Source organism: Bombus pascuorum, chromosome 13, assembly GCF_905332965.1.
Source record: "Bombus pascuorum chromosome 13, iyBomPasc1.1, whole genome shotgun sequence".
Classification (NCBI taxonomy): Eukaryota; Metazoa; Arthropoda; class Insecta; order Hymenoptera; family Apidae; genus Bombus; species Bombus pascuorum.
In genome coordinates this window covers 8,708,944-8,726,520 of record NC_083500.1, presented here as the reverse complement: position 1 = coordinate 8,726,520, position 17,577 = coordinate 8,708,944, and the positions used below count along the sequence as shown (strand labels likewise).

Sequence of the window (17,577 nt, the reverse complement as noted above, 5' to 3'; positions counted from 1 at the left end):
GCAAACACACCCTGAATGCAAATCAGGGATGTTAGCGTGGCTTTCGAGAACCCTGACTCCTGTGTCGCGGAAATAGGCCAACGACCGGCACTGTCAATCTATTTCTTTCGCAACTGAGATACTTATTACCGTTATTTTGTGATCGAATAAAACGTGCATATATGTGGAACGGTAGAAATGCAAAGGTTTATTGCGAGGCCTTGTTTGAGAAGTTTGAATATTCGATTTTTGCGTGAAATTGGATAAATTTTTGTTTCGTATGGAAGTACGCTTCCGCGAGGTACGTTCGTACGGTCCTGGTAACGCGATGAGAATACGCGCACGAGCATCCGCAAGATGTTTTATTTATGTCCTCGTTACGATTTTTGTCGCGATGCGAGGGTGCCATCGTGAATTCTGCTTCGCAAAAATGTCGAAAGTACGCGGAGAAAAACGCAAGATGGATCGTTCGTTTGGTGAGTTTTTGAGACGTATATTTTATGAGATTCGAGAAGATTGTATCGATAGGAAGATGAAATGATAGTTTACCATTGTTCAATCATTCTAATATATACAAGTTGCTAGTATCTGTGATTCATTTTGAAGCTAAATAAGCAGTCCGCTGTGATTTGTATTTAAATATTACAGATGCATTTATAATTATGTATTTTATTCTTTGCAGTTATTTTTTATAGACTTTGATTTGCAAAAATGAAAATTATATGTTTTCTTGCGTGATTTATGTCATCTATTAGTAGATAGAAATATTTGTTGTAATAGAATTAAAGCATATATCATAAAATCATGAACTTTCAGACTAATACAAAGTAGAGTAGAAAGAAATGTCAAAACTTTCAAATGCATGTATGATACACATAATTGCTTTAAGATGGCAGCACCAGCATGATTTGAATTTGAGCTTCGCGTCACTGTAATTTTAAAAATCTACGTTGTAGAAAATGTCTGAACCGAATGATCATATCTCGTAGTAATAACTCGTGAATTAAAAATTAGATTACAAAAGGAATCTAGTCTCTTGTTGCTTATTTCCTAAGAGTGTTTATAATAAATGTGACGTCATGGACATCGCCATCTTTATTGTATGTCATGTACAGTTGTAAAGTGTATTCGTCATCGAAGCAAAATTTGGTGATACCTGTCATCGTTTTTAAACAATTTACATCTCTATTAAATTTTCCATAAACCTTTCATCTTAAAGTAAGTTTTCATTACTTTCTCTCCTATTTTAAAATGTAATACAAATCAGTATTTTTAATAAAATCATATCACATAACTGTAAACAGACGTACGTATTTTAGTATATCGTATTATATTATTATTACTTCAGCGATAGTTTTACACTTATATAGTATTTATTAAAAAATTATAACATGTTGTACAAAATTCTAGTTGATGAATTTCGTTCGTACAAATGTTTCGCGAATTTCGAGGTTATGGGTGTGTTCAGTAGTTAGTGCATGTTATTATAATTTACTAAAAGCCGATATTAAAATTTGGTTTAAAGTATCGATCAAAGCTGTCTTTACGTATGTATTCATATTTATTTCATGTGATTTCTTTGGTTACAGAGATATGGACGGCAGTGGCAATTCCAGAGATGGAGAAGCAGGTGTTCCTCGCAATTCTCAGCCACCTTCCACTAAAAAGCTGCAACAAACACAAGCAACTGTGGACGAGGTTGTGGGGATAATGAAAGTAAATGTGGAGAAAGTATTAGAAAGAGATCAAAAGTTATCGGAATTGGAGAATCGTGCTGATGCTTTACAACAGGGAGCGACCCAATTTGAGCAGCAGGCAGGAAAATTAAAAAGAAAATATTGGTGGAAAAATCTTAAAATGATGATCATCATTGGTATTATCTGCGTGATTATTCTTATCATTATCATTGGTGAGTGATATTTATAAACGTAGTAGTAACATTGAATTACAGATTTAAACAAATATTTTATATGTTTACAATAGTTTCAACTGTATCAGGCTCATCTGACAATTCCTCTTCTAACTGATCGCATTGTACCAAATGGGACGTAATGCTTTGGGGTTGTTAATTTATATCCAAAAATGAAAGTTATTCCAGCAGAGTAAGGGCTGGGCACACACAAACTTAGAAATAACATAATCGTTGAAAAGTCACGACTCGTAATTCTGTTCAAAGGATTTGCGATTAAAGTAGCACAGACAAAAAGAGAAAGATCAAGGGATAAAAAATATATATTTTTGAGACTTAAATATATTCAAACGCACAATTTATCATACTAATTACAGTATTAATATGGGTGGCCTTTTGTAAATCTGTAAATGGACAATACATTTCATAATTTTATCTTGTTAGAATGCTTCGATTGTACATTGTACATTTATTAATGATATATAATATATAATATAACGTTTATACTTTTTTTCATCGGTCTTAATATAATTCAGGTTTCCGTTTCGCCTTGCTTCCCTCCAGATATCAATGCCCATCGATCCCACGTGTGATTATCACGTCGTAGTATAAACATACTGATGCCAAACGATAAAAAAAGGTATTCGATCCACCGCCAATGCAACCGTCCGATTTCAAAGCCTATCGCGATTACGTACCTAGAATGTTCGCGCTCATAAATATTCATGTACTAACGTTCTCCTGTGAATACCGTCATGCTTCTCGAAGCCAAAGTGACACGAAGACCATCGAATTCGGTGAAACTCGATCCTCGATTCTCGATATCATCCTCTACCGAAGACAAATCCAATTTCTATCTCGTAGAAAGTTCACAAACTTTCCTGCTCTTGCTCTCCGTGTCTCTTCAAATCATATTGCGTACTGTTTTTAAGTGAAACTGATAATTAATCATGTTTACACCTCGCTGAGTTTAATACGTAGGCAACGTATACGTCTGCGCACTTGGTGACTCGCTCGGTTTACAATCCAAGTCAATGTTTTCGATCATTTGACCCGACCGGTCAAAATGTCGGGCGATATGAAATTAGTGCATCGTCGGTGGCCAATTAACGAAAAGACGAAGAGTTCGGTCGAACGATCCTGGAAGTAATACTAAAACTTCGAAGGGAGAAACACGTCATAAGTCGATGGTCAAGGTCGGATGTCGGTGATCGCTATTGAAGAACGATTTAACGGTACAAGAAAATAAAATGGTCAGCTACGCGCGTTATTTATTCTTTTTCACTCGGTCATTTAACTACTCACCATGTTATCTCACAGTTTGAGTCAATACGAAGACACAAATTACAGGCACAAATTTTCGTGGAGTGGATATCCAAACTCGTAATTTCCTTCCTTATACTTCCGTTACATTTCGTGCCGTAAATGGGAATATTTCGTGAACGATCAAGCTTCCGTTGCGCGTCAACTGTTCTCAGACAATCCCAGTTAACTCGAATTACATAATTACATTTGCCGGAGAGCGTGCAAGAGATAGTGCGTAAGTATATCGTATGAATCGATACGCCGGTCGAATTATCTTAGAACTCGTCGCAGATTAACAATTGTATCTACTCACTTATATTCGATTATTTCGAATCATTTTTACCAGTGTGTTAATCACTGTTGCGCTATGCCGACGAAAACGGTGAAATCGTAGGTATCGAATGGTCGCTTAAGACAACGGCGAAGTCGAAGTCACGTGTTGAATAGTGTCAACCGACGGGACAGGATTCCGATTTTTCCTGTAAACCGAGGCAGAAATCCCAGTCGCTTCATTCATACACCTATCAGTCGGCTGACGACCGTCCAACCGGACAGTCGCTTGGGAAGCGCGTCTTGTGTCACCGATATCGTAGGTCGTATGACCCTCGGGATCCTTTGGATCGTCTCCATCACTGAGAACCGTTTCGATCGTTTACCTCTTAACATCCATTCGTCGAACAACGAATCGCGGAAATGAGTCTGTTGTGGAACGAGTGAAAGTTTTCAAAGAAAATCATCTTGTACGATTTCTTCAGCGCGAATTTGTTGTGCCATGCCATTATCGAAGGATTAGTTCGATCGCTAGCCACTGTTCCTACGTTTGCAACGGTCTTCGTCCGATCTTTTAACCATTTTTCAATCGATTTTAAGGGTCGTTTAACTCATAAATCAACTAACGAGAAAATCGCGGATGGAACAATATTTTATGGAGAAAATTCCTCGCGAAAGTCCTCACGAAAATCAGAGTAAGAACGCGAAAGTGGCGCAGTGTATATCGTAGAATTTTCGTGGCAGCGTGTGGTGGGGCTAGTTGTTTTTCTTTCTGTTTGGTAGTTCGGCACCCGGTCTCGACGCGCGTCTCAGAGCGGCTAGTGGCTATCGTGCGCGTGTTTGAAACCGCGTTAGCTAGATACACAGCGTCGTTTTCGGAACTAATTGTTTTTCTGTTGCTCGTGACACGATACGATTAATTGTTGGAATGTTCGCGATCGAGGCGGGATAAACAACGAAATATCGTAAATCAACCTCTTTTGATACTTCTCGTCGAATAAGGGAAGAAGAGAAAAACCGTCTGTGACGAAACTGATAGTTGCCCATAGTCGTCTGTATAACGAAACGTGATTCCGTCGAAGCGTTTACGTAGTTCCACGTGTAACTCACTTATCTGTTACTTTATAAACATGTATTGAGGAACGAACGAAACAGTCGGGTGGTATCGTGTTTTTGTACTGGTGTACATGTGCAAAAGTATCGTCGAGTTGGCGAGACGCGAACGAGTTGAATGGTGGTCGATGCCTGGCTGAAGAAGTTCGAAGATCGTTCTAGGGAAGACGATAAATGTGTCCAAAGCGGGGATCGTGCACGATAAGCCGTGGAGACAGGGGAGGAAGAGAAAGAAAGAATCGTCTGGTTTAAACGACCTATAACCATTAGTGAAGTTTCGATCTAACTGGTATTTACCCTGACTTCTTCTATTGAGCTATCCATTTTCCGATCCTCTCACGTCTCGTTAAGTTTCGAAATCGAATCGTGCACGATCTTCGACTAACTGAAAATTCAACATGGCATCGTCCGGCAGCGAGGCGAACGAAGAATATGGTCTGGGATATCAAAACACATTGGTAAGTTCATCTTCCGTCATTTTTACTCCTTAGACTATCTCCATTTATCGTGCGTAATATTTTGTTTCTTAAATTCTTAACACTTGTTCGTTCTTTTAACGTTCGACCAGTGTGAGGTATTTTTCATTCTTAAGAGAAAACTGGATGCAATAGATCAATCTTCGACGCGAATGACGAACCAACTTGATTTACTATAAATTGTACGATAGATATGGTTGATTGTTTTCGTTATATGATTTATAGTGACGAGGGCTAGGCGAAAGCGACGCCAAGTAAGGGTTGCGAACCTATTTTCATGTTTATTCTTGGCTGCGGTACGCTGCTAGCCGCGAATAGTTCGCTTGGGAGCAGGATTTGTATCTGAGACGAGGACAGACAGACACCACGTGCTCGTCTACTTTCTCGCGTGCATTTTGAATACCGTGCCCACGCTCTCTCGTCGACCCATTCTCAGCTGATTGTCAGCTGATCACCACCTGAGCGATCGGTCTTCGCTAATTTATGGAATCGTCACAGGCAAGCGCTTGTTTGCATAGAATGTCATAGATTGTTGTGAATCATGATGCTTCAGACGCGATCCGATATTCATCTTTGTCCGCGGCCTAAAAACCTGAAACCTATAGATGCTTTTCCATCTAATTTTAAGCTATCTCTTATCAGAGGATTCGCCTGTTTGTTCCGATTTCACGGGATTCCTAGAAACTCGTAGAACGATGTTTATCGTTTAGCAGAGTTTAGTTAGTTACGAACTATTCGGTATTATGAGAGTCGCATTGTATTTTTTGAGAAACGAAGACGAAATTTGATAAACTAAAACAGATATGGGATATCTGGTGCATAAAAAATAAAAGTATAATATTGATATTGATAATATATTAAAATTAAGTTGATCTAAATTGTAGTAGATTTTGTAACAAAGAATCGGCTAAAATGTGTATGACCTAATATCTCTTATCGGAATTGTATGTGGATGAAGTGGAAATAATTTCAACTGACTGGCGTCCATTTCAACGAGTAATAACGGAATAAGCTAATAATCTTTAACATTAAACTACTTTTAGAACGTTTTAAAGATTCAATCCAGATTCTATATTAAACCAGCGTTTAAGAATTTACGATAAATTATGTTCTTGTGCGTTTCTGTCTTAGAAAAATCACGATATTTCCTCATGATTTTAAAGTCAATTCGTCTTGACTGCGTGATTCGCCTGACTAATGACGTTTTCTCTTCTTTTCACCCTCACGTGCAGTCTTGATTTTGCAACAATATAATAATAGTCGAGTCTGCCAACTTCGCCATGGATTTTTAGACCTTGTATTATAGTAAGCGTGAAGATACTGCGTCCTCGAATGATCGCGTCACTTTCGAAACACCCTCTGCAAAATTCCGGGGCAGCTTGCCATTTTCTCGACCTCTTCCGTTTCTCTTGTCTTTCTATTCATGAAAAGAATAATTGCGAAAAGAAACATACGACGATTGCCATTATGCAAGGTTCTTCTCGAAAGAAATACAAGCAGAAAAAAATGTTGTACTTTCCATTCTTTATTTATTTTTTTACAAAATGGATACCATTTTGCGATATTTCTGCTTGTACTGTCTTCGCATTTACGAAAATAATAATTGTGAAAAAAAAACTTAGGACGATTGTCATTGTGTAAGGTTTCCTTTTGAAAAAATTCTACTCATTTTTTTTTAGATTGTTGTAATTTCTACCTATTTATTACCTATTAAATACCACGAAAATAAACTCCTAATATTCTTCCTAAAGAGTAGAAAAATAGATTAACAAATTTTATGTTGCCTGTTCTATATTTATTTTCTTGCGAATAAAACTCTCGTTTGTTGTATGCTGTCGCTGTTTTTCTATGATGATAATTCGTAGAATCGGTGTTTTAATATGTATGTTGAAAATAGAGTGAATAGACTACTGTCTCACGATCGCTGGTACTGCAATCCGCCGAAAGGTTAGACAAAAAGTCATCTCACCGTAACAGTTATTGGCAGACACACAGGAGAAACAAAAACCGGTAAATTACATCCTTCTGTTGAGGAGGCCTCTACCTTTTTCTCCTGCTCCGTCTTCTGAAGCGGTATAGTAGCGAGTTTCTTGTTCGATCCATCACGGAAATTGATCTTTCTCGAGAACTCATTGATTATCATCCTCCATTTGCATTTTCTTGAGTTATTAGCGATTATTTAAATTACTTGAGATCATTTCGTCATTCGTTACTTTCTTTTTCTTCTTTCATTTTCTGTATTTCATTCAGAGTACGTTCACCTTACAGTTCATTGATGGTTGGTACGATGTAGTAAATCATTCATCGTGAATTAACTACTCGATCAATTAAGTAATTTAATCTTTGTACTGGTTGCTTCAATGGTGAATATTCTCTTATGTATTTTATGCTGCTCAATTAAAAATACTTTGCTTCTTGTTTAATTTAATATTTGTCTACCTTGATTTCCAGGATGAAATCAAAATTTGAAATTTAAATTTATTTTTTCAAGGAACTGGTTTAATCGTCCTACGTTTCCTTGTTTTCTTCAAAGTCAACTGACGTGTATCGCTATTGGCATCGTGTTAACGTCGATTAACGCTTTGCTCGAAATTCCGCGCCATTCCTCCGCTTTTCCTTTTATTTTTCCGATACGTCGAAAAACAACGCAATATTCTTTTTTCCTAGGCGGCCGAGCTCGTTGAGTAACGCGATCGAATATGCATGATGTAATCGTAAGCAGCGCTTTTTCCGATTGCCGATACTTCGATTTGTTAGCGCGAAACGACGTTGAATTATGCAATTCCTGTGCGATTTACCTTACCGGTAGATTCTTGACCGATAAGCAAAAGAAGAAAAGGAAAGGAAAATACAGCGTAATCACAACATATTGGTTATAATTTTGACCATTCGAACGTAAATTAGTTCGTTTAACCATCGACATTTTCTGTAATATTAGGTTGATGCATGTGAAGCATCGTTTTTCTAATAAAACCGTGTGTTGTATCATCAAAATAATTTCCATATTATTTTGGTTCTTCGCATATCTTTTTCAAAATAATTTATGCGTTCAAAAATTCCTTGGCTGGGACAGATGTTTCTAATAAAAATAAGATTTTTCTCGTAAACAATTTTTGTAAATCCTAAAAATTACTGAACTTTCGGAAACAGATAACGCAGAAAATATTAATAACTGAACTGAATATTTCTAGGCAAACTGTAGTTATTATTCGAACAGTGTTTCGTATTAAGTCACGATAATCATAAGCAGCGATAATTGCTAAGGTTGACACAAGACGAGATACTTCTGTACCATGATGACACGACCAATACCAAGAAGCATATCACTTTCTTCTTTTTTTTTTCTGTACTTCTGATTTGGATAAATTCGATTAACGCGTAATTATATGAATATATTTATGTACGTAACCGGAATTTACATTGTTCATTAACGAGTACTTTAAACAAGTTATTACGGTGATAAGTCGATTTCTAATTACATTGGAAGGTGAGATAAACTGTATTAATTACACATTTGTTTCTCTCTTCTTCGCGACCTGCTAATTTGTTTATCTGCAATAAATCAATCTTTTATCGCGTTAAACATTCCGACGCGAACTGCAAATTCTGCGAAATAGCGTCAGAATTTCAGTAATGAAACAGCGCATGATCGATCGTTTCAGTATAAATATCATAACTTTGTTATTCCTAATTTTTAATTCTTTAACTTTATTCCTTCGTTTGGAATAATGTATTCGCTCGTTACTTATTTATTTTTCTATCTAATTCCGTAATATTACATCTGCATACAGTTTTACCGTCACTACGCTGGGAAATTATACAGCCTAACTATAAAGATAAGTAAATATATGTACAGGTTTATTAACCTGATAATGATATTAAAGAAGCTTAAATCTGCTAGCCAGTAATCTTGGTTTTTCCGCGAAATATCGACAATAAAAATTTACAATTTCGTAGAAATAGATAAAACGGAAATGAATGGGCAATGCAGCAATTCGGTTTCTGAGCTGAGAAAACTTGAAACAATATAAAAAGTAAGAATAAATTAGCATGAAAATACTACTTTGATTAGTTGATGGTTGAACGCTTTTAGTGCATAAAATTTTATTGCATTCGGGAAGATCGAAGTCAAGGTCATTTTAACACCTGATTGGTCCCAACAGATTTTCAAGATGCATATGAACGACGAATTTATGCGAACGAAAATTTACGAGTCTAATTATTGTCATGATTAGTTCGACGTTTCTATCACAGAATGTCCTTGATGAGATATATGTACGAAGTCGATAACAGTTCTCGATGAGAAATCGTCATATCGAGGTTCTCGGACGATAAAGCGAAGGTCTAACTATTTAATATAGACAGAAATTGATTCAAAAAAATCTAGGAAGAAACCAGTGACTTCTACCATGGTATTTCTGCCCTTATTGTTATTTTGTTCTCGATCAATTCGTTAGACGTAATTCAGTGTGTCGTATTAGGTAATCTTTGATATTTTTTCATGCATTGTAACTTTGAGCTGAATAGAAAATTATCGAAACAATTTTTGTCCTATTCTAACAACCTAATTTCCAAGCGATATAGTTAATTTATTGTTACGTATATCAGTTGGTGTACATGCTATATACATAAGTTTGTATATAACGACCTTGCATATATAACTGGAACGCAAATATTGACAGTTGAATATAATGATGCGCAAGTGATATGTGACAGTTTTTGATGAACTTATGGCTGCTAATTATTGGATATGTATTTTCCTATTTCATCTTTTTTCCATCTGATGCTATTCGAAATTCTTTGTAATTCAAATTATGAATTTATCGAACACTTACAATGGTCAGTATCGCCCTACAATTTTGAGTTCATCAAAGGTGGAGTTCAGTGAAGAATCTTCTTTTAAAAATTAATGAATAAAGAAGTCTGTATTTACCTAGGAGATTTTGTTACGCTTTTATGATTTGAATTATGAATTTATAAAATGAATATATGACTGTGTATAGTACGGTATTTTTAATGTTTGAAAGCATACAGATTGTATTTTTATTCATAGTTTTCACAAATTAACTCAATGTCTTATGGTTTGTTTTCTCTCTGTTTTCTCTCTATTTTATATGATTTATTTGTTACACTCGTTAAATCTAATTACATATTAGCTTTCAAAATACTATGAATAATACGATCACCGAAGATCATCGAGACACTACCCGTAACTTGATTTCCAATTTTACCAATTGAGACGAAACTTTAGATTAAAATAAGGATTCGGCTTGAACATAATACTTATTTGCAACGATTCATATTCTGTCACTCGAATCACTTCTTCCGAGTCCCTTAAATGATATACTTATTTCCCCCTCCACTGTTAAAAATTCTAGTAACATTCCAAAATGCAAAGAGTGCAATTAGTCACGAACCGTCTCTTCTTCTCGTACAACTATGAAACATTCAAATAGAAATTTAGCTCAATATCGTAAGACAGGAAGTTCGAAATTTTACCACTTGTGCCACTTTTCTTTTTTATTCCTAAAGATTTCGAAAGCTCGTTTCGAAATACCAACGTGCAATTGCAATTTTTCGCGAATCCTCAGTTTTCTCTATAAAGGACTAGTTTTTCAGGAAGCGAAGCGAAACGATAGCTAGCGGACGTCGCACAACACCGCGGCGTTGTCTTCTCGTAGCACGCGATCATTTGGTTCCTTTTTCTTTCTTCGCTATCCGCTTATTCCCATCGTGGAATGCCTCGACAAAAGTAATCGCGTATCGTTGAAACAAGTATCGTCAAATTACGCAAACATCGCTCGAATCTGTAGGATGGCGCCGAATATTCGACGTTGGAATTGCATAAGTTTTACACAGCGCGCAGAATGCACGCGGAAACGCAGGGTCGATTATCGATTTTTCTGCGGCCGGATCAGCCGGTTTGCCTTGCAACCTGTCTACACACCGTATACGAGTCACGTGCATTTTATTCGCGCTGCTAGGCGCGCATCTGTGAAATTACTCGCTTTACGACCCCGTCGCATATGCTTCGCGATCCTTGCCTCAACGTTTGTCCTGTTAACTGCGTCGGATGTCTCGAGCAAAATTGGTAATTGATTTTTAAGCGGCTGATAACAGGCTTTGTGTAACGTGTCATTGATTGGACGGGATTGATAAGAATGAACGATAAGCTGCAACCGTTTTTGGAACGAGAACCTTTCCATAGCCGTACAGATTACAGTAATTGGAACGGTGTTTGTTTGGAGCTCAATGGGGATTTTTATGCAGAAGAGATTGCGATCTAGATTATAGTTGTTAGATTGTGGATTTCCGTGCATTTATCGGAAATTTGAAAGTGCAAAATTGCACAGATTGCACATATCATGAAGATATATATATGAAATATTCAAAGTATAATGCTTTGTATAATGCTTGATAGATAAAGCAATTTTTTAATTGTATTCTCAAAAATATTAATTTGCATTAAAATTAATCTTCCAAATCTAATAATTATTATCCAAATATTAAGTGTTTACTGTGGTTTGTCTAAGGTATGAGTCTTGGTTTGGAATAAAGATGACGATGTTTAAAGATTTATCTGATCCAGGGATGGAGGATAAAAATAACGAAAGGAAGGTCTTCGTTTGAAAAGAACATATTTGAATAAATATTGTATAGTACAATAGTTTGCGGGGTTGAAATATTTTTTCATAAAGTTAAGTGCCTTGTAGTATGTGGTTACGTTATCGTAGATAGAGCTAGTTTTATCGATGCAAAAATAGACATACGTCATCCTTTTCTTTAACCTAGAAATAGCGTATAGAATGAAATAGGCAGTAAGTGGATCAAATATGCATAGAGTATTCTTTTATAAAATACACAACGTTACGTTACCATGTAAATTTGCAATCATGGTTTCTAAAGGATAAAGAAAAAAGTAGACGCTTCGAGTGAAATATTTTTACAAGCAAAGTTTACAAGGAAAAAGTAGAGGTTAAATAAATAATAAAATTGTATTCTTCGCGTTCAGAAACCACACTGATACAATTCTCGAGGATATCAATCGATATTTCGTGACGCAGAAACATTACAAAAATATTCTATAAGGTGTGAATTCAACTGAAAGGAAACTGCAAGAAATTTTATGTAAAGCGGCGTTTTCTAGTAATTTAAATTTTCCCGCTTCTCGACGTCAGCCAGTCTAGCCAATAGGTAACTACACGTGACGCTAAAAACGAAGTTGGAAAGGTAGTACAACGTACAACATCGATTCGTGAAGGTTGCCGTGTGATCCATAGATCATAAAGTTGCACACGTGCACGATCGATAGTTAAAAAACTTGTCTCGTCAAGTTCGAACGCTTTAGAGAAGATCTTTTCTGTGAATCAGCAAGTACATCGATCGCACTCGAAGGATCCTTGATATAAGTTAACATTGATGTAACAAAACGTGGAGGTAAGGAGTAGATGAAAAGTTTGGGAAGCGGTAAATTTAAATTCTGCACAGCTAGAGAAGAAGAAGAAGATAGAACAATTTGTAAAAGAATACATTGAATTAAATTCAATTTACGAAGAATACAAAAGGATATTATTAAAACTCAATCCTGTCTAAAACAACTTTAAGTTGCTCGTAATAACGAGGTTTTAAGATTAAGAAACAAATTAAAAAGAAAAAGAGCCGATAACCTAGCTCGATGATATTTTCACGGTTTATCGTTTGATTTACGTATGTGACTTTGTATACATTCTTAAAATCAACGGCACAGTTGCTAATAAAAAAGATAAATAAAGGAAGGCTTGGCTCAATTGGTCCATCGTGATTGATAAGTCGCTCAACGGAAAAAAATAATGTCGAACATGCACAGAAGCCTTCTGAGTGTTTCGTGGAATGCGTTAAAGTTGTTGAGAACTTCGATGAAATCTGGTTGGATGTGGACAAGGTTAGCCTCCGGTCAATGCGACGTACCCATGGTGGTCCCTAAAGAGGAGGTGGTTAGATTCATATCTGAGTGCATGTGTAAGGCTGGAACATCGCTCGAGGATGGTTGTATCGTTGGCCATCATTTGATGACCGCCGATTACCGTGGCCATTTTAGCCATGGAATGAACAGAATGCAAATGTACGTGCAGGATATTAAGGACGGAATGACCAATCCTACTGCGAAGCCAGAGATCCTTACGGATTTTCAGGTACGGCGAAATCTACTTTCCAGCGATGAGACGATGTCGCGGTTGATATATTTTGGTTTCACACTTAACATTGTTACACTATGCAGTGTTATACTTAACACTGCCGCGTTTACCACTGTTTGAAGCTTGCGGACGAGAGTCACGTGGGAGACATCACAAAAGAATGTTTCCCAGTTGCGCGCGACTCTCTTTCGAAAGCCTCAATGTTAGATGCGAAGATGTCAAGTATAGCAACGTTAAGCGTGATAATCGAAGCCGGGAAAATTGCGTCGAAACTCCCACACCTTGGTTCTTTTACATCGTGATCAGCCTTAAGATTCACTGAGATTAAACGTGACGCGGTTTAATTGTTCGTTTAATCAACTGGATACACAGTTGTCACGAGGTGAACGTACGTCAATGAGATTACAGTGCACGGATACGTTTCATTACGCATCATTAAAATTCTAACAAAGACGTGCAGACTGGATAATTTCGAGAAATTATTATTATACACGGTTGTCATTCATGTGTTAACAATACCTGGAAATGATTTATTCAATTCATCTTGCGTCTTCTCAGCGGTTGCAAACAATTTCAATTACGTCATTTCTCTTTAAAAGTAAAAATAAATGTGTACGATTATAATTGAAGAATCTTCGCATAGCCAAAGCATAGTCTCGCTGCTGGAAATACTCAAACTTACGATACGAAACGCACGTATGGCTGAAAATCCGGCTTTTACCGGTTTACTTGTCAGTCGTTACCAGTGGAAACTTTACATTTCCCGTGTAAAAATATGACAGAGAGCATTTTATGCAACGTTACGAACATATGTGTACACGTTGCTGCTGACGATAATTAAAAATGTAATTTCCGATTTGCGCGCCATTGCTTAAAGCCTTCTAAGCAAACAACTTCAGCGAACACACGACACAGAACCAAACTCTATCCTATTACAATAAAGATCTCGTTAGAAAACAAAGCAGATAACTCCTTACGTACTCTTATCTCGTGGGTATTAGAATTCCTTAATTCCATTTGGATAGATACGAGATCTTTTCATCTCGACAACATTCTTAGACTCTATAAATGAACTTCTTAGAAATTACACTGTTCGACTCTATAAATTGAAGAACAGAGAAAAATGATATTACAAATAACTTTTAAATACACTTTGTTATTCATGCCAGTTTCTCGTGGTAAATAGATTTATGGAAGTAAATTACTTGTTTGCTGACTGAATATCGAACATTAATTATATCATCTACCTAATAAAAATATTGGGTTGGCAACTAAGTGATCGCGGATTCTGCCATTACCACCTAATGACAAAATCCGCAATCACTTAGTTGTCAACCCAATAAAGAAATTGAAAAGTAGGATCGATCACTTTGGTCTTTGAGAGTGTCGAATTCCATTGAAACGACGTCGAGTAAACCGGCGCTTGCTTCGCGTTCTTATTTCAAAATCCCCTGCTGTTTCATTTAAGAAACCAAGACGTGACTTCACCGCAAAGTTCGATGGAACTATTTCCAGGCGATAGCGTTGGTCAACGGGAACAACGGTTTGGGACAGGTGATCGGTAAATTTTGCATGGAACTGGTCATAAAGAAGGCGAAGAAGTTCGGTATCGGGATGGTGTCGACTTGTGGGTCGAATCATTACGGCATCTGTGGTTACTATACGAAAATGGCGATCGACCAAGGTCTTGTGGGCTTCTCCTGCACCAATACGAGTCCTCTGATGGCACCAACCCGTAGCAAGTGTGCGGGTTTAGGCACGAATCCGATATCTTTGGGAATGGGAGCGTCGAACAACGATGAGTTCGTGTTGGATATGGCCACGACAGCCGTTGCTCTGGGCAAAATCGAGCTAGCTATCAGGAAGAACGAAGCCATTCCCCAGGGCTGGGCGCTTGGATCCGATGGGAAGGTTACCACAAACGCCGAAGAAGCGTACAAAACTTCTCTTTTACTGCCTGTTGGTGGAGAGGAACACACTAGCGGCTACAAAGGCTATGGACTAGCTTTAATGGTCGAGATACTTTGCGGAATTTTGTCTGGAAGCGAGTTTGGTCCTAACATCAGACAGTGGAAGACTAAAGAAAAAATTGCCAATCTTGGGCAGTGTTTCATGGCCATAAATCCGGAAGCTTTTGGTTGTGGATCGAAGGAGAGATTAGGCCAGTTGTTGAAACAGTTGAGAAATTTAGCTCCCGCTGAGGATAAACCTGTTTTGATACCTGGAGACCTGGAGAGGGCGGCCATGGAACGCGTAGATAGAGAAGGTGGTATTACGTATCATCCCAATCAGATACAGGCGTGTAAAGAATTCGCGAAAGTTATGGGAGTCGAGTCTCTGAAGCTTATTCCTAAGAATGGTTAATCAGGAAATTAGTTTTGTTTAGTTTCTGTTTGGTATTTAGGTACCTGAAGGTTCTTAGGAAATTACGTATTGAGCTTGAACTTTTTTGATGTATCTATATCTATTAGTTTTTAGAATTGTTGTTGCTATGTGTATATTGATATTGGTAACAGATCTGATAATTACATTGCGAATGCGATCTATAGTATATATCATACAATGTATTTATATGTTTACTACATATTATTATATTGTGTACACTCTACGATTAAAGAAAAATCTCCAACCAATAAAATACTCTTCAATATTGTTTTTCCGCACAGGATCTATAAATGTTCTAACAGTAATCTACTCAAATTTTTCTAAAATACGCATGTAATATACAAAGCCCAAGGAAATGCAATTCCTCATATTTTATACGATATTGTAAACGCAGCTTTTATACTTATAAAAGAAGCTACACGAATATACACGATTATCGATGTTTTTAGTTGACCACTGTTTACCTACGCTATATCTCCGCAACGTAATTATTCATCACCCTAATATCGGTGCAACGAGTCGAAGCACCGGCTAATAACACGTTTTTTTTCGTACAATGTTTACACGAGATGAGCTTGCGTGTCCGTTTCGTCGATTTGATGGAAACGATGCCCGCGATGACATAACCGTCGTTGCGGTCTGATCGTTGGTCGATGATGATAATGACGGCCTTGGACTTGCTCGCGGGATCTCGATTGTACTCATTACTGATCGAAACGCGCGATTATCGACATCGATTCACCGGTGCACGACAAATGAGGCATTTGCATAATCAGGACAGAAAAGATAGAAACGATCGATCGATGCTCGGAGAATCGTAAGATTATTTGCATCGTCGAGATCTGATAATGATGGCGCGAAGAGTAAGAAATCTGAGAATCACGTGCGTTTGTGTAGTCGTAGAAGCGCGATCATAGAAATTCGATCTTCTATCGCAGTTTTAGCGAGCATTCGTTATTGCACAGTTGTAAAGTCTCGTGACTGGTGACACTTGGCTGTGTAATTATTTCGCAAGGACGGATACCACCAAGATTAACTTTGTTATTTTTTATCATAGATAATTAAGTTTGATGTATCTGATCGATGTAGCTGACACGGATACTCAAGGTGTTGACGATTAACGCTTCGCTACCCTGTTCGAGCAACTTGAGTTGAACATAAAACTTACTTACCAATGATGATAGTTTTTCAAGTTTATACGCTTGTCGTTGTCGATTGTTTCACTTATCTTTGAGTACATACTCTGAGCACACTTTATTAATACGAATCTGCTATTTTACTTCATTTGAAATACGCTTTTTCAAGCTCCAAACGAAGATGAGTCTTCTCAACAATATAGGCAATGTAATGTAAATTTTCTAATTTAAGTTAATTTTATTTGTAGCTATGTTTACAATTATGATTTACATTTCACTTCTTTTCCCCTTATTTTCTATCGGGTATCCACTTTGTCACTTGACCAATCTGAATAAAGAAAATTTAATTAACTTCAAGTCTCTATGTAATATCTGCTTATTGGGTTAATGCCATTTGCACGTTTTATTATCTTTTAAACAACTCGGACTAATTTGACTGACAATTTTTCCGACGCGGTAATTATTTGTCATTAAAAAATAAGAACTCGTAAGTGGTCGATCAACAATTCTCTCTGTTTCTCGATGGAGCAAACAGGGTTATCGGGAAGACTCGCAGACTGTGAGTCTGTTCCGATTCCATGTTATCATCGGTTTATTATTAAAAAGAAGAACGTACGAGTGTAATTCATTTGTCGGTGATAAGTTTTACAGAAGTCTCAGTGGCCTGATTATCGCTGATGAAAAGCGTATCATTTGATCTATCATTTTTTAGATAATATGTATACTTTCTCTTTTCGCTATAAGATAAACATCTTATTTTCATTCGCAGTTACTTTCGTAATTTACAATGAACTGAATTGATTTCAATGATTCCTTCGATCGGACAGAAT

At 37.0% G+C, this 17,577-nt stretch overlaps 3 protein-coding genes across 6 annotated transcripts in view; all 3 read left to right on the top strand.

Moving 5' to 3' along the window:
* LOC132913741 (synaptobrevin-1-like) overlaps window positions 1–2,404 on the top strand; it is a 38,073-nt gene extending 35,669 nt beyond the window's left edge. The window contains exons 1-3 of one of the 3 annotated variants that reach the window (XM_060972275.1): window positions 302–455; window positions 1,569–1,888; window positions 1,963–2,404. In XM_060972275.1, the coding sequence (XP_060828258.1) occupies window positions 1,573–1,888; window positions 1,963–2,006 (360 nt within the window). In that variant the 5' untranslated portion in view covers window positions 302–455; window positions 1,569–1,572 and the 3' untranslated portion in view covers window positions 2,007–2,404. Of the gene's footprint in view, window positions 1–301; window positions 456–1,035; window positions 1,198–1,568; window positions 1,889–1,962 lie in introns of those variants that run through there. The other 2 variants (XM_060972274.1, XM_060972276.1) reach the window with 2 other exon arrangements.
* A 29-nt stretch (window positions 2,405–2,433) lies between these two features.
* LOC132913712 (chloride channel protein 2) overlaps window positions 2,434–17,577 on the top strand; it is a 34,798-nt gene continuing 19,654 nt past the window's right edge. The window contains exon 1 of the mRNA XM_060972232.1: window positions 2,434–5,034. Within this exon, the coding sequence (XP_060828215.1) occupies window positions 4,975–5,034 (60 nt within the window). The 5' untranslated portion in view covers window positions 2,434–4,974. The remainder of the gene's footprint in view (window positions 5,035–17,577) is intronic.
* On the top strand, window positions 6,719–16,045 carry LOC132913724 (uncharacterized oxidoreductase YjmC-like). 2 transcript variants are annotated; one of them, XM_060972253.1, is made up of 3 exons: window positions 6,719–12,489; window positions 12,541–13,223; window positions 14,742–16,045. In XM_060972253.1, the coding sequence occupies exons 2-3, from the start codon at window positions 12,882–12,884 to the stop codon at window positions 15,588–15,590; spliced, it is 1,191 nt and encodes a 396-aa protein (XP_060828236.1). In that variant the 5' UTR covers window positions 6,719–12,489; window positions 12,541–12,881; the 3' UTR covers window positions 15,591–16,045. The 2 variants fall into 2 exon arrangements, with proteins under 2 accessions (XP_060828236.1, XP_060828235.1); XM_060972252.1 differs by having other exon boundaries at window positions 6,719–13,223.

What these genes read in the sequence shown, in the direction of transcription:
- LOC132913724 (XM_060972253.1), top strand. Translation starts at nt 12,882, where the DNA reads ATGTCGAACATGCACAGAAGCCTTCTGAGTGTTTCGTGGAATGCGTTA. An exon ending in AGATCCTTACGGATTTTCAG is followed by an intron (nt 13,224 to 14,741) that starts GTACGGCGAAAT and finishes AACTATTTCCAG; the next exon opens with GCGATAGCGTTGGTCAACGG.